The sequence below is a fragment of the Cucumis melo genome, chromosome 2 (assembly GCF_025177605.1).
Source record: "Cucumis melo cultivar AY chromosome 2, USDA_Cmelo_AY_1.0, whole genome shotgun sequence".
Taxonomy (NCBI): Eukaryota; Viridiplantae; Streptophyta; class Magnoliopsida; order Cucurbitales; family Cucurbitaceae; genus Cucumis; species Cucumis melo.
Window position 1 is genome coordinate 13,571,878 of NC_066858.1, and position 25,202 is coordinate 13,597,079.

The 25,202-nt window shown below is 32.9% G+C and overlaps 4 protein-coding genes across 4 annotated transcripts; all 4 read right to left on the reverse strand.

Annotated features, from left to right (window-relative positions):
• Positions 1-103: 103 nt before the first annotated feature.
• Positions 104-3,540, reverse strand: LOC103487356 (transmembrane 9 superfamily member 9-like). The gene is made up of 7 exons (XM_008445638.3): positions 3,178-3,540; positions 2,593-2,757; positions 2,390-2,499; positions 2,194-2,302; positions 1,981-2,093; positions 1,729-1,879; positions 104-1,620 (listed from the first exon to the last, which is right to left on the reverse strand). Exons 1-7 carry the CDS (start codon positions 3,286-3,288, stop codon positions 463-465), a joined length of 1,917 nt encoding a protein of 638 aa, XP_008443860.2. The 5' UTR covers positions 3,289-3,540; the 3' UTR covers positions 104-462.
• Positions 3,541-4,352: 812 nt separating this feature from the next.
• On the reverse strand, positions 4,353-7,028 carry LOC103487355 (uncharacterized). Its single transcript, XM_051081547.1, has 7 exons — positions 6,698-7,028; positions 6,309-6,350; positions 5,682-5,764; positions 5,478-5,580; positions 5,157-5,370; positions 4,859-4,953; positions 4,353-4,781 (listed from the first exon to the last, which is right to left on the reverse strand). Exons 1-7 carry the CDS (start codon positions 6,837-6,839, stop codon positions 4,534-4,536), a joined length of 927 nt encoding a protein of 308 aa, XP_050937504.1. The 5' UTR covers positions 6,840-7,028; the 3' UTR covers positions 4,353-4,533.
• A 3,274-nt stretch (positions 7,029-10,302) lies between these two features.
• Positions 10,303-13,986, reverse strand: LOC103487354 (probable WRKY transcription factor 32). The gene is made up of 5 exons (XM_008445636.3): positions 13,543-13,986; positions 13,408-13,457; positions 11,800-12,503; positions 11,529-11,687; positions 10,303-10,997 (listed from the first exon to the last, which is right to left on the reverse strand). The coding sequence occupies exons 1-5, from the start codon at positions 13,805-13,807 to the stop codon at positions 10,637-10,639; spliced, it is 1,539 nt and encodes a 512-aa protein (XP_008443858.2). The 5' UTR covers positions 13,808-13,986; the 3' UTR covers positions 10,303-10,636.
• Positions 13,987-15,545: 1,559 nt separating this feature from the next.
• Positions 15,546-18,815, reverse strand: LOC103487352 (eukaryotic translation initiation factor 5A-2). The gene is made up of 5 exons (XM_008445635.2): positions 18,441-18,815; positions 16,457-16,579; positions 16,295-16,351; positions 16,046-16,120; positions 15,546-15,941 (listed from the first exon to the last, which is right to left on the reverse strand). Exons 1-5 carry the CDS (start codon positions 18,561-18,563, stop codon positions 15,837-15,839), a joined length of 483 nt encoding a protein of 160 aa, XP_008443857.1. The 5' UTR covers positions 18,564-18,815; the 3' UTR covers positions 15,546-15,836.
• Between the last annotated feature and the right edge of the window lie 6,387 nt (positions 18,816-25,202).

A 25,202-nucleotide genomic window follows, 5' to 3' on the forward strand; every position in this document is an offset into this window, starting at 1 on the left:
ATCATTCGAAGCAGAGTAAATCAAACATTAGGTAGATTATTGATTCTATATAAACACGATGAACATAGTTCAGTGAAATATATAAAGGAAAGAGTAAGCAGAGTGAAGCACATGATTTTTTGTTTCCTTCATTACTATCAGAACAAGGGGAGTACTACAATGGAACTGTTTTGTTGCTTACAATTCTCTCTCCAAGTCTCCTATTGGGCAGTAAAAGAACATAACAAACAAAGAGCCAATGAACAAGAAAGTAATAACTGGAATCTCCAAAACACCCTGTACTAAGAAAGATTCAAAAGAAAAAGAAAAAAAGAAAAAGAAATACTGAAAAAGCCGCTTCTAAATCCGAACAATTTCCAGGAGAATGTTGTCAGTCTTTTCCTATCCCGGAGTGACCCTCTTTCTTCCTCCTTTGCTACATGAACAAAAAACTTCAAAAGTATTTAACATTTCTCCATTAAATCAATCAATTTTCACCGAGGAGTAGATGAGTCTTGTGAACCAGAAACATGCGTAGAATCCAATTGTACCAGTCAGGACAAAGAAAGCATATGAACCAATCAGCATATACCCAAAGTATAACATCCCTGACACCGGCTTGGTTATCTCAAGCTTTGTGAAGAAGTAGAAGGCAGCATAGAGGAAGAGGTAGAGTGCAGAGGAGCCAGAAGTCAGATATGATCTCCACCACCAATGGTAGTCCTCACTGCACAGTTGGAAGTAGCAGAGCACAATTGTGATCTCAGCGCAAGTGACTATCAGGATGAGGAACACAATAAAGAGGAAACCAAAGATGTAGTAAAATTGGTGCAACCATATGGAGGTGAGGATGAAAAACAGCTCAATGAAGACTGCCCCAAAAGGGAGTATCCCTCCGATGAGAACAGAGAATGTAGGGTTCATGTACCAAGCTTGTTCTGGGATCTGTCTTGGGATCTTGTTAGTCTTCACAGGGTCCTCAATTGCTGGCTTCTTAAACCCGAGATAGCCGCCTACGAAGACAAGAGGAACTGAGATACAGAACCATAAGAATACTAGAGCAAACATGGTTCCGAATGGCACTGCCCCAGAGGATTTCTCTCCCCAGATTAAAGCATTCAAAACAAAAAAAATGGAGAATATTGTGGCAGGAAACATGATAGCTGTTTTCAGTGTGATTTTCTTCCACTCTGTTCCCTTAAACATTCGATATAGACGAGCAGAACCATAGCCAGCAAAAATGCCCATGAAGACCCAGAGTAGGAGCATGGCAGTCATTAAACCCCCTCTGTTTGAAGGGGAGAGGAAACCAAGAGCAGCAAATATGATGGTGACAAGACTCATGCCAAAAAACTGAACACCTGTACCGACGTACACACAAAGTAAATCGGATTTTAATGGAGGCCTGAAAACATCACCATGGACCAGTTTCCAACCAGTCTCTTCTTGAGCTTCTTCTTGGGTCTCCAACTGATTATATTTTGAAATATCACGGTAAAGAGTCCTCAACATAATCATGGCCACCATACCCGAGAGGAAAAGAACAATCATCAAGGAATTAACTATAGAAAACCAGTGAATCTGATCATCAGCCATCAAAAGATAGGTATCCCACCTAGATGCCCATTTCACATTACTTTCCTAAAACATCGAAGTAGTGATAATTAGAGGGAGGATGGAGGGAAATTAGCATGCACATGACAATAAATAGATGCACATAAAATTCTATATACGAGTACGGCTACTGACCAGATACTCAACATCATAAGTAAAGATGATCTCATTCTTCTCTTCAATTTCTTGAGGAGTCTCAGAGTTGGTAACCAAACGTTTTGCATGCGGATCACATGTTGTCAAGCGGGTATTCTCAGTCCAAGAATCTTCATACGCATGCTTCACACTAATCATACAATATATCAACCAAATTATATAGCTGAGCAATTTCTATCTAAAAGTGAGACTAGAAAAATGCTACTAGAGGAAGAAAAGCAGTAATAGAACCTGAATGGTTTGACCTCAAATCCTACAATCCTTGACAACTCGGTTATCGGATCCTTGTGAATCTTGACGGTGAAGGTCAAGTGGTTATAGATAAAATGCCTTTCCTCTTTGCTCTGCAAAATTAAACACATATATTGATTTATCTATCTAGAATATAGATTACATGCATTAAAAGGTCAAAATTATCCACATTCTAAACATATCCTCATTTACCCCAGCATACTGTCCTCTGAGACCAACATGAAAACCATGTTGATACACAATTGAAGATTCCTGATCATTCCTTTGTATGGGAAAAACAAGAGGAAGATTGTCCAGAATCCTGTATAAATGACAAGGATAGTTATCAAAACAATTCATAAGTTCACATCAAAATCATTATGTCTAGTCCTTCAAAAGGATGACTTACATATTCACCCGATATTCGTCATCTATCTTTTCCTTAAAGTCCTTCGCCATTTTAGCATCAAGAACTATGCGACAGAGAATAGTACACATCTCTGGTTCCCTCATTTTAAACTGTGAGAAACAATGACAATTTCTCTTAAAAGTTAAATAAATAACAAAAAATGAAAGAAAAAAAAAAGACTGAGAAAGTTCCTCATAGCATACCTCAAAAGGAGAGTTCTCTATACGATCACCACGAAGAACTTCTCCAAGATTCTCAGCACTATCAAATATTTGCTTTGGACGACAATAAGGGAGGGAATAATAGGAGTAAGGAAGCTGAGTCTTAATGGAAGTCAATTTGTTAACTTTTACCCTCAGAAGATCTCCCTGCACCGGTAAAAGAATTAGACATCTAAGCTGAATTTCATTACCATTCAACAGAAAAACATGAATTCTCATTTTATTCTACTGCAAGGAACAGAGACTCAAAGGAATCACACAACATGTAATCTTCGCATTTAATTCGATAATTTCGAACCCATTTCCAATTTCATAGTCCTTTAACACTTCATTTCCAGTTCAAAAGATCATACAGATTCGGGTAAAATTCAACAACCGACAAGCATTACCAGAGAAGAAACCAAAAAGAAAACGAATTTCCTAATTTTTCCAACCACCCAAATAGCAAGAAAATCATTAACACTTAATAATCACACGCAAACGCAAGATCTGAAACCCAAGAACGAAAAACGAGGGAGATTCAATCAAAGCTTGATTGAATCAAAACGAGATGGGAATTGAACAAACCTTATGAAAGTCCTGGGGAGCCACACCAGGGAGATAGAAACAGGAAGCACGAAAGAAAAGGAAGAGACATGCGAAGATCCAAAGAAGGAACACAAAAGGCCGTCTTGCCATGGCTTAAACAAGAGATCTAAAGCCAACCGAGATCCAAAAATTGCTTCAGAAATCTCTTATACCTCTTTCAGAAAGTGTAAATCGCTTGTTTTTAGTGGTTTCTTCGTTACCTTACACGAAGAAGAAGAAGAAGAAGACGAATCAATTACTGTTCGTGCCCGAATCCGAGTGGAGTTATAGAAGACGGTGCAGCCATTGGGGATTGATAACCGTTCGATCTTCTTTTGTTGCCATAACGTGCGGTATAGATTGCAATATCAACATATTGGGTTCTGATTACATTCACGACTCAATCTTTTTTTCTAAATTATTGTTTATAAAATGTGTATTAAGAGAATCAGATTTGTGATTCATTTCTTTTGTCAAATTTAGCAACAATTTTTACCCTTTTCTTTTACATATATATATTATTTAGTTTGCATTTGAAGCACTATATTTTATCTAATTAAAAGAGATACTTTCTTCCTTTTGTATTTCAGATAAAATTGATTGTTGGGGTTCAATTAATTTAGGCACTAATTTTGATTTTAGGTTAGATTATTAAAAAAGCACCTAGAAAAGCAAGTTCGAGTTAGATATATTTGTAAACCGTACTTATTGTAATTCTTTTATTTAAAACTTTCTACGAAAAGATTAAAATGAAGTATTTTACCTCTCGATTTATGACATATGTTTAAAAGACACGTTCAAAGTGGTTCTTAGACTTTTTACGCTTTCTAAAATTTGGTGAGTAATAAATTTGTTTAACATGTCTTTGAATTTCAACTTTTTTTTTTCTGCATCTTATAAGATCTTGCCTTTTAATTGTTTTTAATATGAAAGGAATATATTATGCATAAGTATTAAAAAATTTGTGGATTCTTCCTTTTTAAAGTTTATGAATATGAATTTAGACTTATATCTTACCCCTCCCCTCAAAAATAAATAATTGATTAATGAAAATGTTGCCAAACTAGACATGAAGAAGCCATTTCAGTAAAGAGAAAATCAACCTGAGCAGATTGTCTACATTCTTGAAACTTCTTACCATAGAAGAAAATTTGATACAACTTTGAACTCTCTCAGAAACAAACCAACACTTGTGGCGATTTTTAAGTAATTCAAGTCTCATTTGAAGATTATTACAGTGTAAAACAGTACACAAAACTTACTGCTCATTTACTTTAACATCAATAAATAGATCATTTGGAGCTTAAACAGACAAAAATGGAGAATTCTGAGTTTATAACAAATGGTGATCAAGTGTTACTCTTGAGGTGTTGTTTCAAGCATTCTGACCGTACGAGGAAGCATGAATTCGGCAAATAAAGGGTAGTGGGACGACGGGTAAAATCCGTCGATGTTATCATTCACCACTTCACACAGGACAGGGATCAAAGATCTACCTCTGAAAAGAATCCAATCTACATGTAGATCTTGTGTCTGACGATCCCAGCAAAGGCAAAGTGCTCTAAGAATCAACTTGAAAAATTCAAAAGCTCCCTGTTTGTCACCTGAAACGAGTGACTTGCAGAGTTGGAAAAGGTCGAACAGGCTCCTAAGCAAGTTTTGGCTCAGCTAAATTCCATACCTTTGAAACCATGATAAGTTCGAATAAGAGAAACATTCTTCCTTGCCCGAGCAATCGCCCACGTATCTCTCATGTCCCCCACTGCACCTTTTTCTCTGCCAACAAGAAAGAGAAGCCACAAAACAATCTAGAATTAAAGAGAATGAGTTTAGCAAGTGAATACAAAATCTAAAATGTTCAGTCAGCTGTAAGATAAATGAACTACGTGAGCTAAATAGGTTGATTAGGACCTATAGGATTGAACACACTACCCAGGTTGAAAATTACTAATTGAATACACTTTTTTTTTTTCGATTACCTGGATCTCCCAAGAAGAAAACGACCGGTAGTTGATTCCTTCTCTGTGTTGAAACCTCCACAGTATATAACTGGCAAGCTAGGAGGTAAGGATGCAATGTGCTGCCATGTAAGCAAAGCACTTCGTCTACGGGCACGAGGGTTGAGCTCGTCCATCTTTGTATTTACTATCTGAAATGAGAACCCAGGTGCTTCAACTCCTTTCAGTTGGAATGTGTGGGCATCACGTCAAGTCAACAAATGACAAAAGTTTCACCATACAAAGGCAAAAGGATATGTCAAAATGCAATGAAAGAGAATTTGTAATAAAATCTCAAGGATATCGCCCAAGTTGCTATATGTGGAGCAATCGAACCCCATGACATGCTTCCTGGGACAGAAGGTGATTCCGACAACCAAAATGTGCCACCTTCTAACAGCTCTACCTTTTTAATAGAGGAAAGAAACAGTGAAGCAGAAAAACACACCAGTTTATCGAGCTTGAATTAAAACACATGCTAAATCAGAAAGGAAAACGATCTGATACCTTCTCCTTCTCATAAAAAATTGTGCAGTGTTCATCTGAATTGTCATGGGATCCTTTCCTTGAAATTCCAAATTGGTCATAGCCTACAAAATATTTAGTACTTCAGAATTACAGGCTAAGACCTAAGAAAATATCTTATATGATTATAGGAAGCTGTATTATGGTTGTTTATTTTTTCACCCCATTAGTCTTCCACAGTTTTGTATGGGGAAGAAAGTTCCAGTTCCTAATGACAGTCTTAGCCTATGACTCCAAGTTGATACTAATCTTGTCAACTTAATGAAAATCTTATGATGATTAATACTGTTAATACCTCAAAAATCGGTCAGCAATTAACCTGCAATTTCATTCACAATAGAAGATTAATCATAAAAAATATATTTATTTGAGCTTCACCAAATTCTTCATCCAGGTAGCCAATCAGCGAGGAACTTCTTTGTATCATAAAAAAATCTCATAATTTTTTGGAATCACAGGCCAATTGAAGTTATTCCCCATCGAATATTTAAAATTTTCAATCTATACAATCGCATATTCATTGCTGAACATAGAAAAAGAAACGTTCTAATCTCATATCAACAATAACAAGCCTACAAGTTTACAAATAGTCTCAGTAGAAGCACATACCAGGCAAGCCCTGCTGAAGAAAGTCCAACTGAGATTTCACACCTAAACCCATTAACGGAAAGAAATGAAGGATCAGATAGGTAAATGGAAAGAGGTCATCAATTTCTTCAAAATCAAATGCATTGAACTCAATCATTAAAGCTAGCCCAAAAAGAGAAAGCTCCACTAAAAGTCCACACTACTCAATTGAAGCTCCCAAACAAAATAACCCAGCCCCATGCTCAAAACTCAAACAAAATTCAACAGAACCAAAAACCCACCAAAAAAACTTGAACAAACAAAAACCCAGATGAATTATTGCGTCAAAATCGCACCCAAGATCAAGATCGGCAAGCATTGACAGAATCAAACAAGTAGAGTAGCAGAGCAGTAGAAGAAAAGGCAAGTACCTTGTTGAGTGCAGAGAATCGCCGGAGAATAGCTAGTGATGACACTGATACACAAATCCCTTCTCTTCTCCCATGAATTTGAACTCTCTGGTGGTTGATCATCGTGGAGATTGAAGGACATTACAGTCAAAGTAACACTCATTTTTTCTCCAGAATTTCCTCCTCAATCCCTACCTTTTCCTGAACATTGATTCTAAACCTAAAAAGGGATCAGCAGGCAGAAGAAGAATCTACAAACCTGTTGGTACATTCCATACTTATGAAACGAGTTAAGGAATCAGTAGTGGCTGAGCTTAAACTTTGAAGAAAGGGGAGAGAGAGAATTAGAAATCCTTTAGTTAATTTGATTATGTCTGAAGAGAGCAATGGGGGGTGGGGTTTGAGAACGCACGTGAGAGTCCCACAATTCGATGCCTGGATCACGTGACTAATCTTAGTTGATTAAACCAACAATAAAGATTTGCAATTAAAGTGATTATATATGATTGAGATTTTGTACGTAATTATCATTTTTTTAAAAAAACTAATATGTAATAATTTTGTAAACATTTGTCCCAATTTTAATTCATTTCTATTTTGAATCAAGATTTGCAATTATTTAATTAAGACTTAGACACATATGAGAATGAAAAAAAATTGGCCATTGATAATAAAATGGTCTAAGTCTAGATTAAAATTTCATAGACAATATCAAATATTGCATTTAAAATTTAAATTGTTAATGTCAAAAATCAAATTGCAAAAATGTGGCTTGCAGGGTGCTTGACACGTAAGCTTTATAGTAAGTAGAGAGTTTGTGTGTATTGGAAAAAACTTACTTGCTTGAAGTTCATAACAGTATTTATGTAGTGAAATCTTAATTTAGAGTCTCTTCATTCATAAAATTGTGATGTTCAACCTTGGTCTAGGTGAGGAGGTTGAACTATAACCATTTTGTTCTTGAAAGTCAAAACTTTAATAGATTGTAATATGCTTCGTTCACCAATCAAAGAGCATTGGCCTCGAGGCTAAACAGCTACTTTAGCCTAAAGCAAGTTTTCTTTAAAACCATTTTATTCTCTTAACCTTGCTGCTTGTTCTTGGTGGTCGTAAAATTCTTTTCCTTTAATCCAAAATTCCCAAAGATTGAATCTCAAATATACTTGCAACCACAACTTTTTGAAGATCGAAGATAAAAAAGTTATACGTCTTAATTTGTATTTGAAACAAAGCATCAAAGTAGTAAATATTAAAGACTGTATCCAGAATACCATATAAATTAATATATAAAATTCAATTCCACGAATTACTTTTCTTCTGAAGTCTCGTGTGAATAGTCATAAATAGTAAAAAATTATTTACAAATTATAGCAAAAAAAACTCAAATGAGCTCCAGATAATTGAATGATTTTGCTATGTTTTGTAAATAGTTTCAATTTATTTGATATATTTAAAAACACTCCTTTTATAATATGTTGCTTACTTTTTAATAACATTGGTAGGTAAGTAATAAAAAATCTAGAGATTGAAGTTGTATTTATAAGTTTAATTTTAAAAAACTTAAAAAATAAATCGTTAATATAACAACCTTAAGTCATCTTTTGAGTCTATTCAAGAGAGGGAAGCCATTATTGAATAATAGTCCTCATTATTTGAATAATATTAGTTATACTCGTAGTATTAAATTTTCATCATGTCGATATTTTCATTAATATTTTCACGTTTTCATCGGTTCAATAACAACATAAATAGTGACTTGATATTTATTATACCATAGAAAATTGCATGAAAACATAAAAAAAGGAAATAAACAACAAAATAAAACTAATATAAATATAATATAAACAATAGGCATGTTACTTATCTAAAAATCGTAAAATGTTTACCTACTAATTTGAAATTAATTTTTAATAACTTTTATATATATATATATATATATATATATATATATATATATAAACAACTATCAAGATCGGCACTTAAGCGATATTTTCATGAAAATTTTTTGTAGTTTCTTTTGTAAAGAATTTTCTTAAAATAAAGACATTGGTTACTTGTGTCTAACATCAACATTACAAAATGTTGGTATAACAAAATGAATATAAATTATCATCTTTTCCTATTAGAAAGTGTTTGGAGCGAGGAGTTATGAACACATAAGGTAAAGAATTGTCAAGATATAAATTTGATGATTCTTAATAGTGAGACCTCACCAACTCCTTGAACCAAATAGTAGAGATCTGAGATTCCATGAACAAAAAATGTATATATTCAAAGTTTCAAAAAAATGTATATATTCAAAGTTTCAGATCTGAGATTTTAATCGATAAGATCTTAGAATTTAAAGATATGCTTTCAAGATTCACATTAAAAATATATATACATCTATCTTGGATTATGTGCATAATATTATATTCATTAAAATTTATTGAAAGAAAAGAGAAACATATCTTTGTTTTTTTGACATTATGAATAGTAGTAGTGGTACTCATCAACTTGAGTTTAGAGAAACAAATGACTTCATGCCAACCTCTATCAGCTCACCATCAAATCTAACTACAAAATTTTCTTCAATTTCAACTACCACACCTTACAAAAATCCAACCACATTATACTTTTGTTTTGTTTATTTTTTTTCCCTTTCCTTTCCTGTTTTCAAGATTCCATTGATAAACATTTCATTTTTTATTTATGTTTTTAAATTTTTTTATTAAAATAAAAACTATGTAGGTTTGATAACTAATTTAGTTTTATATTTTTGAAAAACAAAACATATTAAAAAAGTGAATCAGTTTAGCAGGTTTTAAAAAATTAATTTCCAAAAACTAATTAGATTTTCATTCATAATCATAGTGGTGTAACATACGCAATAATTTCATTGCAAAATATGAATATTAACATCCGAATTATTAAATTTAAGTTCAACGTACAATCTTAAACTTGACTTCTTCTTCTTCTTCTTCTTTTAATTTGGTTTGGAACTTGGAAATTGGAATCTCATGATTGTCCGATGCCTTTATTATTATTTATTAAATTTTGTTTTCTTTTTCAAATTAACTTTCACGTAAGGCATCAGAGTTCAAGTGTTGGAGGCAGTGCCAGCGTGACACATACCATTTCTAAAGATTCTCTTTCACTTCTTGTTTATGACTCGTAAACATGTTTCATAATCTGACATAGGAAAGGAAATAAATCCATGTTTTCATCATCTCATCACCAAACATACAACAATAATTATAACTCATACATAAATGTTTATATATAGTTATGTAGTAAACTTCATTTTTTCTTTTTTATTTCTTCAAAAATATCTATCAAACATTTCTGTCCTGCTGTCATTTTCATAAATTTATTTCCTTCCCATTTTTTACTTGCATGTGTTGATTTCTTTGCCAAATTTCGAAAACAAAAAACAAACTTTTTAGTTTTCAAATATTTGCTTGGTTTTTTAGATTGTATCCACAAAAAACAAAAAAGAAAAGTCGAAGGTATGAATAGTACCTATAAGCTTAATTTTCAAAAACAAAAACTAAATGGCTATCAATCCATGTAAAATGGAAGGCACCATTCCTATTCACTATTGATTTCATTATAGCTTCACCCTATTCTCAAACTTGAATGAATGGTGATACCAATCCGAAATAATACTCTCATTAATAAAATTGTAGGGGGAAAAAAAACTAGAAAAGCTTCTAGGTTGTTACCAGTCTCTTCTAAAAAAACCACAAATTGAACCTATCCCTGGAAAGAGGTGTATGATAAAACCAAATTTACATAACTGTTACATTAATGGCTAAGAGAAATAGACGAATGAAAAAAGGCCAAAAAAGGGGTAAGAAAAAGCAAAAGGAAATAGCTCAAAAATAACCAAACCTGCTAATCAAATATTTCACATAGAGACAGCCAGCTTACATGTTCATAAATAGAGTTCCCACGGTTATTCCTTGAAAGGTGTTTGGTTCAGCATGGCTTGATTTCAAATCCAATGCTCAAAAGTGTTCGAGCAGATTCCATTGCCTTCTCACCCCCAAGCTCCAAGGCCTCACCAGTCAACTCTCCTTCAGCATCCACAGACCATTGTGTTGAAGATATTTGGGACTCGACCACATCAGTTTTCTTCGGTTGTGTATTGCTGCTCATGGAGGCTGGTGCTGCAGCAGCTACAAGAAGAGCACTTGGTGGACCGTGTCGTTTCTTTGGTACAGGTGTGTCGTGATCGTGAACTCCCTTGTATGTTATTATTACTGCATTAGGATTTTCTACTGCTGATTCGATGTGCTTACGGACTGGACAACCAGCAGAAGTACATCGGTAATAGTTCCTGTAATTTTTTTGAGGAGAAAATGTAAATACTAACGTCAAAATCAGACAATGCAAGGCATCAGAATATGATTTAGTAAAATCATTAGCTTGAAATATGAATTAATTGGAGACGTTTGTTCCCTTTCTGTTCTTCACTTGAAGATATAACAAAAGTCTAGATTTGCGTATCTGAGGAAATATAAAGAGGGACGCACAACTCTCCAAATTATGAGCATGTCACATGATAAACAATACGATGAATTTGATTGGTTCTTTTCACTAGAGCTGTGACCCAATTGATAAACACAAATAATAAAGCACAACTGAAGAAAATTCCAGTTAACCAAAGTAAAATCTTATAACAATAAGCACGGAAGTAACAACATATCATTGGCGTATTTAAGCATCAGCAGAAAGGTCCAAAAGGAATGAGAGTTGGGAGTAACCAAGCTTCTGCAGTCTTATTAAAGAACTGTCTTAACTTCCATCAAATCAATAATAACTAAGACTATATAGATGGCTGTAAAACTTATTATGAAAAGGTATGCACCTAGGATGAGGATTTCCTTTCACCATTTTCTGACCATACTTGCGCCATCTGTATCCGTCACCAGAGATTCCAACGTCACCTGCAGCATGCACCACAAACTTGGGTTTCTTTCCAGGTTTTAAGGAAGTGCCTGAGTTTCCCGCACTGCCTTTCTTAACTCTAGTTACCAGTAAGAAAAAAAAGGTTAGCACCAGGTTTATACATGTTAAACATTATATGCAAAAGTAGCATCAAGAAAAAGAGCTCAGCAGCAATTCAAGGTGAGACTTACTTTAGTTTTGCCTCAGTTTCATAGTCATTCTCATCTTTGATTTTAAATTCATCATTTCCGTTAGAGTCGTTAGAGTACTGTCGTTTCCTTTCAAAGACAACTATAGCTGTTTCTCGCAACGGTTCTTTTGAAGACGTGGGAGGATCTGAATCATTAATTACTCTTCTGGAATGCTCAGCAATGATTTTTTTAACCACAGGCTCAACATAGGGCACAAGCTTACTTTCCTTCGGTATACTAATCTTCCTAGGTGGATCATGGCTATGTTGACTTTTGTAAACAATCTCTGTTGTTTGCCCTGAGTCATCACAACATTCAATCTTCTTAGCAAAGCATTCAGAATATGTACACTTGTAATAGCTACGTGAACCCTTAGGACTCTTCACTTGCTTCTGACCGTATTTTCTCCAATTGTAACCATCAGAAGCAGGTGTCCTTGCATTGGGAACAGATGATGGAGTTTTATGGTTGAAGAAATTTTTCTGGTTTGGCTCTGGCTTACATACTTTCTGGACCTTAGGTGACAGCTTATGTTCAGATAAATTTGGACTTGCAGAGGATGAGATAGACTGGGTAACTGAAGTTGGTGATTGTTCCGAATCAGGCCCTTTAAATACTGTCAACTGAAGATGGTTTTGTTCTTGCACCTTATCTGTCTGGGTTGCTTCAACCGCCAAAGGCTCACTGTGGGAAGATGGAGCTTGCTGCTTGTGAGATAATGAGGTGAAAAGAAATTAGACAGTGACAAATGGTAATATAGTAATATACTAAGGCATTAAATCACCTAGCTTACATTATTGCAATGCACTGGATTCAGTTACTTTTATGATAATCAGAAACAAACCAGAAGATTATAATAAAAACATACCACAAAGATTAAAACATGTATCTAAAAAAGTTCAAAGGCTCAAATAAATAACTCTCAAGTTGTTGCATCACAAACTCTATTGCTCAACAATTCTCTCACTACACACATCCTGACTACATGTTCTTTGGCAGGAAAAAAACACATATTAGTGAAATGATACCCCCACTGAACAAATGGATTACAAGAAATATTCCCAATTGGTGGCAATATGAACAACCGAAAGACATTACGGAGGTTGCACCATGCGGATGGAAAGATTCTTGATTATTTATTTCAGAAATATATCTTCAAAAAATTAATTAACAACAGTTTGTTCATTTGAAATTTCTACAAATCCAGTTACCATGAATCTTCCTTGGCTCATAGAGAAAACAACGTCAATGATTAATCATCAACTTTCCTCTCAAACGAACATCTTAAAAGCATCTTTGAAGGAGACGAACATACCAACAATAAGCTTTGCAACAAGAACATTGGTCATATTAATAATGGGAAAATGTAAACTTAAGAACCAGAAAGTGAAAAATTTTCAATAAAATGGAGGAAGACTTCAAAATTAGACTTATGTATGCTTCATATTTAATCACAAACAAAAAATATTCATATGACAACTAATTTAACATAAAACTCACGCCTCATTAAATCATACATTCTTTTAACAAAAATCATAAATAAAACACAGCTTCCTCTCTATTAACTCCATATCCAAAGCGCCAAAGAAACAAGATCAAGCCCCTTACCTTCAATTCAGCTCCTTCGACAGACTGCGCAGAAGAATTGACAGGCAAACCTAAAGGATCAACAAACAAAACATCACCCAAAGAAAAATTCCACCAAAAAAAATAACTTAATAACAAAATAATCGACGAACCTACCATCAGACCGACCGTTTTCAGAGAACTGATTCACAGAAGCCACCGTTAGGGTTTCAGAAAGTGAACCCATCACCACAGCTTCACAAACCGACGGACCAGTTCTCAACTCAGTCGGCTTCAACTCACTCACTCTTCCTCCTCCTTCTCCTTCCAACTCCGGTTCATCATCCGAATCTTCCATTTCTTCTTCATCATCTTCCTGCCCTTCAATAGCCGCCTTGGAGCTTCCGAGTTGGTCAGTTCCAAAGCTTTCCGGCTCCGTCATGGCCGATTCTCCTCCCCGAAAAGAAGTAACCTCACCACTAACTGTTGCAAACTTCTTTTATAGTGTCCGAATCAAAGCCGATTCCGAAATCGAGTTATCGGAGTCTGCGTCTTAGTGACACAGAAAGGAATAGATTAGGTGAGAGAAAGAACGGTTTTTAGAGAGAGAGAGAGGAAGCCGCTTTTAAAGTGTCTTTGACTAATAGTTGACTCAGGTGATTTTAGTTAACGGACACCGTCATATACTCCGTTACTTTACAGCCGTTAGATTTTATTTAGTGGTTTCATCATCGTTGGATTCTTTTAATTGATGACGACGTTTATGGCCACATGGAGGCTTCTCTTTTGACTCCAATACAGTGACTAATTCCATTGTCTTAATATTTAATTGTTCGATTATTTTTTTAATTGGAATTTTGTTTTTCCCAAGATTCTTTCTCTTCTTTAATTATTCTTTTAATTAAAAATTGAGGGAAAGAGTATTGTTTACTTCTGTTTAACTTAGTTTTTAATTTAAGTAGACAAAGATTTTGTGCATTAATATCATAAAAGGATATTTTGCAACTATGTGTTTGATGAATTATTAATAAATCTTTATTATTTTAACCAAAAGAAACAAACAAAACCATTTTTATGTCCTATAATTTAATTCACGAATTTCTTGTAAATGACGAAACTACTAAACATGTCTATTAGAAAAAGAACCTACCATTTTATTATATTTTATAAATATTTTAGTTCATAAAAGACTTCTAGATTAATTTTTATTTTTATTTAATTAATAAATAAATGAACAATTTGAAGAGAGGCGTTGTAAGGCAAGTTAGCTTAGAAACTCTAGCCTAGATACTCAAGACAATAACCATTTTCCTTTTAAAACAATACATTAGGGGTAATCTAAGAGAAACGTTAAATTGATTAGAATGAAAAAAGAAAAAAAAATAGAAATCGAGATTCCACGTAAATATGTGAGATCGGTTTTAAAATTAAAAGAAAAAAAAGTGAGATTAAATTTCTAGAGGAAAGACAACGAGTCTCATTAGAGATAGATACCTTTTCGCTGGAGTTTCGTCGTAAGAGACATGGAGAATGAGAATGAATTCTTCTCTTTATAATACACGTGAAAATAAATAATTTGATACGTTTGAACCATTTTTTAACTCTTATATATGGATGATTAATTTTATTTCATTTATAATATTTAGGAATTATTCTTAAATCAAACATTTATTGCGTCAGATAATGTAACAACATTTCTTAAGATGATAAGATATAACTATTTGATGTTTGGGATTAAGAGTAGCTTGTTGGACTATGAAGATTTGTGTGGTTCAGCAGCTTGTTTTGGACACACATCCAACTATGATATGTTGTCTGCCTTTAAGACGATAATTATAAAGCCATCATATCAGTTGGGCCAAGCCCTTGCACTTTTGGTTCTAGGAAATAACTCACTCAATAAAAGATCAGCTTAAATGGCTTTCTCCTTGACCGGTTCATCGGACAGTCGAGTTGTTCGACATTTTCGTTTGCATTGGTTGAGATTCATTCCTTTGTAACCAAGGCGGCAAATTCGAGTGGACAACTTTCAAAGATACATATAGTATGTAGGTAAATTAGACTTGGTTCAACCTTCGTTTTTGGAAGATTTTCGGAATAACAAGCCTTTGTACAGAAGAAAAAGGAGAGAGGGACCCAATGAACAGCACAACTGTTTTGAATGAGCAGAATCCAACATCTAAGGCAGATTCACAAGGGTATTCAATTGGCAAAAAACGAGGGGATAACAGATTTTTTAAGTATTGTACCATATAAAAGAAGAGTGAAATATGTATGTAATCCTTTCATCAGAGTTGCAAGGATCTCAGCAGGTTCAACATTTCCTATAATATTTTCCCATTGTAAGAAGCTTCCTGGATTTTTAAGCTTTTAATTTCACAGCTGATTTTGTGTTTTTATTACATATAAGCATACTTGATAGGACTTCTGATGATGCTGTGCCATCATCAGGTGTAGCCGTAGCTCTGTGTTTAACTTTTAGGACCAATGTCCTTGAGAGCACAGATCTGCTCTTCTCCCATTGCAGACATGACAGTTAGTACGAGATCTTTGCCTTCGGCGAACCCATCTTTAAGCTATCAACATGAAATTGAATGAAAAAAATTTACGGCGTTGCAGAGAGCTATAAGGCAATGACTTGAAGATTCGTAAATGTAACGGTATATTATCATTTACGTACCTGCGTAAGCAGGTTATCATCGGTGGGAAGCCTCAGGTCATCCTTGGTGTTTCCATTTTCAGTAAGGAGACTGACCTGCAAAAATAAACTAATGAAATCAATAAATAGGTTAAGACTACAAGGTTCCCTCCTTTCTTCATGTTCTGTGCGGTTACATTTCTCGAATATTTATTGAAGCGATAGAAAGAGAAATTGATCTAAGCTTTCGTATACAAAGCAAAATCATGTAAAAATATAATTAAAACTTACAAAACCATCCTCAGATATGTCGATCAGCTGATAATCGGTGCGATTAACATGGGGAACCTGCAAAGGAATAGTAATACAAGGAATACATGCAAAATTTTTTAGACGAACAAAAATCAGTACTTGGATAAGTAGAGCACAATAAGTTAGTGACAAAGAAATTACATCACAGTTGTGAGAAGAAGGAACAATATCTTCAAGTTTCTTCCCATTGAATATGTCAATCGCCACAAAGTGGCACTTTGCATGTCCATGTTTTCCAGTTTTTGAAGTAGAAACTTCAACTACCTGAAAGGAAAAGAGTTGAGGGGAAAAAGGTAATATATGGCAGAATAATATGCTTGGTAAGTGGCTTGAAAACATACTATTTTGTGTATGCATGGCACATTTCAGAAAACCTTCACTATTTTTTTAATATAAGAAACAATTTTGTTGGTGTATGAAATTCTGAGAAATTTACAAAAAAAAAGAAATTAGAGATCAATGAGGATTACAAAAGGCTTTCCCATTAGATTAAAAGAGAAACGTAGCTGTACGAACCAAGTAGATTAGACAATTTACATCAAGAAATAGCATAATAAATAGTGAGGTCAAAAAACATTTCAACGGGTGCTCTTTATCCGAAAAGACTCTTTGATTTCTCTCCTTCAATGAAACCCAAAAGAAGGCCACAGATATGTGCATCCACAGAAATGCTTTGGCTCTCGAAAAGGGTGGCTCACTAGGATAATGATCAGGAGACCCTTAACGTCCATAGGAAGAACAGGAGACCACCCAAAAGCTTTATGCACTCTGCTCCAAGAATACCAAGAAAAGAAACGTGATTGAAAATGAAGTTTTGAGATTCACCATCCAGTTTACACAACGTGCACCAACCGGGTGAAATCTCCAGGAATGGCATGTGTCTTTGAAGGAGATCCTTGGTGTCGAAAGCTTCGTATAAAAGTTCCCAAAGGAGAAATTTAATCTTCTTCGGGCATGTAACTTTTCTTATAGCACTGGCCAAAGAAGATTCCAAAAGGAATGCAGAGTCCCCCATGGCAAATGGAACCATAACCATGGACGTTGTATCATGTGATCACACAAAAAAGATGACATGCAATAGCATAGTTCTTTCTTGAAAAGAAAAGCTTTGCTAATGCTTCAAAGACATTGCGTTAACCAAGAAGATGTTAGGATACCACCTAACATAAAATTCAAAGAAACAAAAAGATGGTAATATATTGCAATATCAAGAGATGTTACAATATACCAATAGCCTTTCAATAGGGTTCTCTCTCTCTATCAAAGTCCTACAAAGGAAACTCTCAACAAAATGATCCACCCCCCTCTAAGACGTCCAACTCCTCTCATTTATTATCCAGACAACACTAGTTAATACTCATATGTCCCAACTACTACCATACTAATATTACCAATATATATATATATATCCCTACTAGTTAGTACTCTCACAAAAGACAAATGCAGCATGAGAAATATATCCACTATTAGCATTTTAGCCTTGGCATCCACCTCTTAGGCCAAGTCCAGCTCAAAAAATTTACTAAAGAAAATGCACGCTCAAGCTACATTTGTGACAAACCAATCCAAATTGGATGAAATAATTACTTGCCAATGCCACTATAGATAATCAACCATTAACCCTGAAATTCCATAGTCTTGCATTTAAATCAGATCTTGCACAACCTCTTCAACCCACTGAAATTGTTCAACATAGGTGAAGGGATTCAAACCTAATGTCATGTAAGTTGAACTATGCTCACCTTGACTTTCCGAGCGGATAACACATAATGCATAAGTAAACGGTCCCGGTCTTCCTCTTATAACCAAAAATCCCTTCATTTCAAGAAAAGGAGTTTCACAACTACAGATCTTTCTCTCAATACTTTAAACTTTAAATACCCCAAAAGCAGGAGGTCCAACCAAAGAGAAAGTAAAGGGAAAACTTAAATGAATCAGGGAAACCATCAATAACAGTAACAATTACCATAATCAGTAGTCACAGAGTTAAAAGTTAAGGACCATCTTCACTTAGAAATAGAAAACCAACAAAATTAGCAAACAACCGAACGAATACCCTTTCAGAGAAAATCTCAGAAAACCCACTTGCATAAAGAAAGAAAAAAAGAAAAAAGAAGTTGGAGACCTTGCAGGGTCTGTTCTTGATTACGATGTAGCCATTTTTGCGAATGGTTCCAGCCTGCTGAGGAAAAGTCTTGGAAGCTCCGGCGTCGGCCTTGGAGTCGAAGTGGTGCTCCTCGTCCGACATCGCTGCACCGGCGTTTCCCTGTTGTTCTTTTTACACACTGTTCTGAATGTTTCCCAGCTTTCTGAAGACGTTGTAGACGATGAAGTGATCGGCTATAATATTCCTCCAGGCTATTCAGAGGCACAAGTCCCAAATTGAGAGAGATGAAATCGCGACCGTTGGATTAGTCGTTCCCGCAATCCCATCGCCGTTTTCTAACTGCTTTTTCAACTCCTTTTTCTTTTCTTCGTGAAAGAGAATAAAAGCATATTTTTTCCATTAAATTTAAACCTTAGGAATGATAATGGCAATTACTCAAACTTTACTTTATTAATGGTTAATCTTTTATTAAAATAAATAAATTTGAAACAAAAATTTCAATCCATCAAGTTTAGTGTATTTAATCATTAGTGGCTTTGTTCATCAAACGAATTGGCTCTTTCTTCCAATCAATCCACTTGTTTTAATTTGCATGTATCACTTGATCTTTCCATTGAGAAAGAAAAAGAATGCCAACAAAATGAGCATATATACCAGAGTTTAGTTGAAATAATGCTTATAATATCAACTTTGAAGCATAGATACAGATTTGATTCGTCCACCAACGTATTAAATCAATATACTTGCAAAAAGGAAAGAACGAAATAATGCAAAAGAGTTTTGCAACCAAATGTTACTCGTTAGTTAGCTACTAGAATTGGCTATTTAAATGAATTTACTATATTTGAATTAGATTTATTAAATTTTCTATAATTAAAAATGCTTTTTTTTTTACTAAACAACTCCATGTATATAATTCTCACATGATCTAATATTGATAGACACTAATAGATCATGGTGTCTATCCATTTAAAATTTTATTATACTTTGTAAATATTTTTAACAATCTTATCATTTAAAATAATTTTTTATTACTTAAAAAAATTAAAAGCATTTTTATAATTTAAATAATAAGCTGATAGTGAAAAACTGGGTGTGAATAATATAAAATAGAACTTTATATATATGTGTGTGTATTTTTTCTTGGATAAAGTTTTGTATTAATTGATTGATAACATCACTAAAAATCTTGAAAATATATAAAATTTATGCTTCCAAAATTATTAAAAAAATAAAATTTATTATACTCAATTCTTTTATAAAAACAATTTCGAATCTATAATAGTAACAACAATTAAACATTAAAATCAGCCGTTCATAAATCATATAAACCAATATTTGGTATAAAAGGCATAGAGAATAAGAATTTTGTTGACCATTTCAAAATAGCATAGAAAAAATATCAAAGGAATCCATGCATTGCATTTTTCTTTTGTTTCTTTATAGCAAAATAATCCCAAAGCATTGAAACATAGTCCACCCATTTGGCAAAAGAATCTTCTATTTTACTTTCACTATAAAAAAAATCTTTATTTTTATTCTTATCCCACCCCACAAAAGAAAAAGATCTAAGAACATTTATACATGAAATTTCAAGATTTCAATATTTTGGTATACATTACATAAAAAAGAATAAACTATTTATAAAATATAACTAAAAAAACTAAAAGTGGTATAAAGAATTTGATGAACTTTTCTATACTTTTATAAATAGTTATATATATTGTTAGGTTTTATGTCCTAAAACTCGTAGATCGTTCCGTTAATAATAAAGTGTTTTATTATTATAATTTCAATAAATGTTATTAATTATATTATTAGTTTTGTCTTGATAACCCAAATCCAATAAACTAACATTCATTTGATGAGTCTTGAAGTATGTAAAGACATACAAGGATTAATGTTTAAGATCAGCTTAAAAGGTCTATAGTATATGGTTAAGGTTAGTTACCTTATCCTGATAACACTATAGATACAACTCACTTTGTATTTGATACAAACGCATTGATCCAATACGTTCATGTAAGCGACATGCGAGTAAGGGTATCATATGCAATGAGTTTGCATAAGACCGGACCATGAAATAGTAACCACTAGATGTAACTCCGTTAGCTAGTTGAGTTTCTATTTCATTTGGATGACCTATGTAACTTAGTCTTAATCTTGAGTGTATTATGAACTCTTGTTTACGAGGGATTGTCCTTTGATTTGTACGGGTGAGAGTGGTCAGATTGCCGACTCAATATGCTTATCATTTTGAGATGGAATTCACTCATTCCCGACTTTAGGGTAAGTAGATAAGTGTTCCCTTAAATGGTGTCTCCGAGACTTGAACAAAGGGCCCTACCCTTTCTATGACACGAGAGGGGTTTCTGTTTAGTGGTCGGACTACAAACAGGTTGTTCATTAAAGGAGCTGAGACTGTCCCTTGGCCCGTAGGTTCTGACACTGGTATTTAAGGCCTAGAAGTAACCCAGGGGTAAAACGGTAATTTGACCTAGTTGGTGTTACGAACACTTGTGAAAAACTAAGTTACTGGTATTGGTCTATATCCGTGAGCACAAAAATATATCTACAATGAGAAGAGTTCAGCTGTGAGTCTTTAGTAGAGTGTACACACAATTAACGAATATTGATTAATGTGGTTAATGAGTTTAGTCAATTAATCTTATATCGTTATAGTTTCTGATCTATAGGTCCATTAGATCCCATTCCTAGCTCGTAAAGGGTAATGATATTTATTTATATTGGTTGTAGTTTGAAATGTTCAAATCTACTTTGAGAATTATTATAATTAATTAATATATTGTATGATGATACATTATAATATAAAGTTTATATAACATTTATTATATAAATTTAATTGTGGATATGATTCAAATTAATTTATGAGAGAATAAAATATTTGAATGAGTTCAAATATTAATTTAATGTGAATTAGATTCATATTAAAATTATAGGTTAAAATATGCGTATATGATACACATTAAAACTATAGGTTATGAGAGAAATTTATATTTTAATATGATTTAAATTTGGATTAAATATGTGTCTTTTTTAGGCTTATAAAAGCACAAAAAACTGACGTGAAAAGGGCATAGGCATCCGTTTAGGCTAGGGAGTATAAGGGGTGGGGCCCGACAACAAGAGGTTGAAGAAAGGCTTTTCTTAGAGAATTAATTAATAGTTTTGTTTAATTTTATTTAATTAAATTTGATTTTATTAAATTAAAACTATAGGTTATGTGAGAGATATTAATTTAAATATAATTTAAATAAAAATATTAATCAAATATAATTTAATTAATTAATTGATAATATTAAATTAATAGGGAACGTGGTAGTTTTCTCACATTCCCTAAATCTCTCCAACCGAAGAAGAGGGAGTCATACTACTTATTATGGGTATTCTCTCTAAAAAAATTTCTTCCAATTGGTTCCCACAAACCAAATAACCCAAAGAATAGTAGTGTTGTCTCCAAATTTGGTGGTTTGTAGATCCAGATTCATCCACGATTGTAAGTTTTCTGTTTTTCATTCTTTGTAATTTATTTCTTGATAGCATGCTTAACCATAATAGAAATTAGTTTCTATATATCTTTTAACAATGTATTGGTATTTTTAGGTTCTAATTAAAATTGGGTAATGGTTCTGTAACTTAGGGCTTTCATCCAATCACTAATTTCAAGATTAAAATGTTTTCTTTTTCAAACTAATGACAACAATAGGGTAACTATCGAAAAAATAAACAAAAGAAGAGCTTAGGTTGAAAATATTATGACCGGAGTCGTGAACCGAGTACACTATTTTCTTCAACAACTTCTATTATTATTATTATTTAAGAAATGGACGAAGGTAAATGCACTAATTTAACAATTATTAAAAAAAAGTCAAAACTTTGTTATTTATTTTAAAAAATATATAATTTATTTCAAAAGTTACGATCTTAATCTTAATATTGAATTTATATAAATAGTTCAAAAAAACACTCATTAAATAGAAACCCCGTAAAACTTTTTAATAAAATTTAAGATTTGATGACCTATTACAATGCTAGATTTCTTTAAAAATATATTATCGTAAAAGGTAACCTATTACAGTGTTGACTGTCACACTTGCAAGTCAGTTGCAGATATGACAATGAAGTCGTGTACCAGGCACACACGACTTCCATGCAAAGTCGTATACCCGATACACGACTTAATTTAATTGTATACTAAGTACACGATTTCGCCGACAATAATTATTTAAATATATATATCTCACTTATCAAATAATAATAATAATAAGTTTAAAATATCCTTTTTACTTTGCAATTTTAGTTCTTAAAATTTTAGTAAACCTAGTTAGTTCTTTAAAATAAAATTTTATTGAAATCGATTAAATAATCAAAATAATTTTTATGTGAAAAATATAACATGCGAATATATTTTTAGAATTTATAGCAAAAACTCCAATAAAAAATAAAAATAATGAAAAGATCTGCAATTATCTAGTAGTAGAAACTAAATTTAAAATTTATTGAAAGTTTAGGAACGAAAATTAAACATTCAAAAACACATAAACTAGAATTGAACAAACACTAGTATACGGAGAAATAACTCATATTTTAATCTAATATTAATAAATTAGTGTGATATGGTATGAAATGCAAGCATAGATAATTTTAGTTTCAAGTAACTAACGTAACTGTATTAAAAAAATTATTTCGTATCAAAAGAAAAAATAACTAATGTCATGTTAGGGTAAATTATTATGTTCTAAGAGACTCAAACATATATAGTTGAGTCATTGTCTTGTTATACAATTGTGACGACCAACTAATAATTATACCAATTTAAATCTCCAAATTTTAAAAGTTGTATTGATTTAAATCTCAAATATATATTTATTTCATGTTCTTAGACTCTTTTGACTTCATTTCGTAACTATTTTTAATTTTAATTTTTTTTTGTTTTTTAAACTCTATTTTTAATTATTTTTTATATGTTTGGTAACAAGTTTTATTTTTTGTATTTGAAAAACAAAATGTATTTTTTGACATTTTTTTTTTCATTTTCAGTTTTCTTTCATAATTTTTAAAACAAGTTTCTTTCTTTAAAAATCGAAATAAACATATTTATTGTTTTTAAATTAATTTAAAAAAAAAAATAGAAAACAAATGGGTTAACAAACATGTTTTGGTAATTTATTTTTAGTTTTTGATAATTAAGATTTGTTTGCTTTGTTATTTATTCTACCATTTTTTAAAAACTAAATTCGAGATAATACAAGTTTAGTTCTTAGTTTCTAAAATTATAACTAATAAAATACATCTAAATAGATATATAAATTTTTAATTTAGCATCAGAAATCTCATCAGATAAATGCTAGAAAAATTTTAAAAAATTGTAAAAAAATAAATATTTGACAAAATATTTACTCTTCATAAAAAAATCAAATATAATAAATTTTATCTTTTAATGATTTTATTCTATAGAGTATAAATAGTTTGTGAAATCTTTTATTTTTTAAAAAACTCCTAAAAATTAATTATTGTATTAGACAAAAAGTTGCTTTTGTTTCTAATTAAACCTTAAGGGTGCGTTTGGGGAAATGGTTGATTTTGGGAAGGGTTAGTGTTAAGATAAAACTAGTATTAAGTTAAACCTAGTTTTATCATAACCCCTGTTTGGGAGAAGGGTTAGGTAGGTAGATTTATGTGGATTTTGTGATAAATTTTATTTGGGAAATTGTTAAATGGGTTGGGTTAATAACTTTTTTTTGTGGTATAATATTTTTAAATTAAATTGTAAATATCATAAAAAAATTATTGCATACTTTTTTACGAAACCTTCGAATCCGTTTTATTCTCCTATTTTATTTGTTGTATGTGTAATGTTATTAAATTAGTACATACAGTTGCCCAAATTAAAATAAATTTGTGAACATATGAGAAATTTATTACAATTAATTTTTTAGAAAGAGAAAAAAATTATTGAATATTTCTAATCGGCGATAGCGAAGTCATCCAATTTTAAACCTATATAAATAGCCGTTATAACGCTTTTGGAAAATTGTGACTATTTTCCTTAATTTAAAATAAACATTACAAAGGACGAAAATAAGTTCTTCACAATAGGAAATGCATAAATAGTCAACATCATAGACAAAAAAACGATACAAAAATAATAAGCAACCCAGGTCAGTAGAAACATTCCTATCTCTCTATGTGTCGTAGGAGGACTCTACAAAATCCCTCCCTCTCATCCTCGGGCATGAGTACGAAACCCCGAAAGTCATCCATACGAGACAAAAGATGCCTTTGCAATAACGCCCTATCCAAACTCGTAAGTTCTGGCCTCTCACGCAATATGCGGAAAAATTATGTGCGCACGTGGTTGTCATTTGCAAGGTTGCGTGCTGGCCACTCCGCAATCTGCCTGAGTTGCTCGTTTGTTTGGTCGAGCGCCAGATGTATCGCTTCAACATCGAAGTCTCGCTGACTTCCCCCCTTCCTCTTCGATCCACTTAATCCGGTCCTACCCTCTGAAGCGCGAGAAGGTCGGGATGCACGTACATCGTCCTGCGAGAGGTCAATTCCCTGGCTGTACACAGGTGGGAAGTCCTCGTTTCCATCCCCCATATCAAATCTGTCATATCCGCCACCAGGCTCGTTAGACCCCACATCCGCGAATGTCTCAGCGAACCGACCGGTCGCCCTATCGCGACCGAATACATATGTAAGTTCGTCGTAATACGAGAATGGTTTGTTCAGGAGTCCCTTCGCTACAGGATGCGA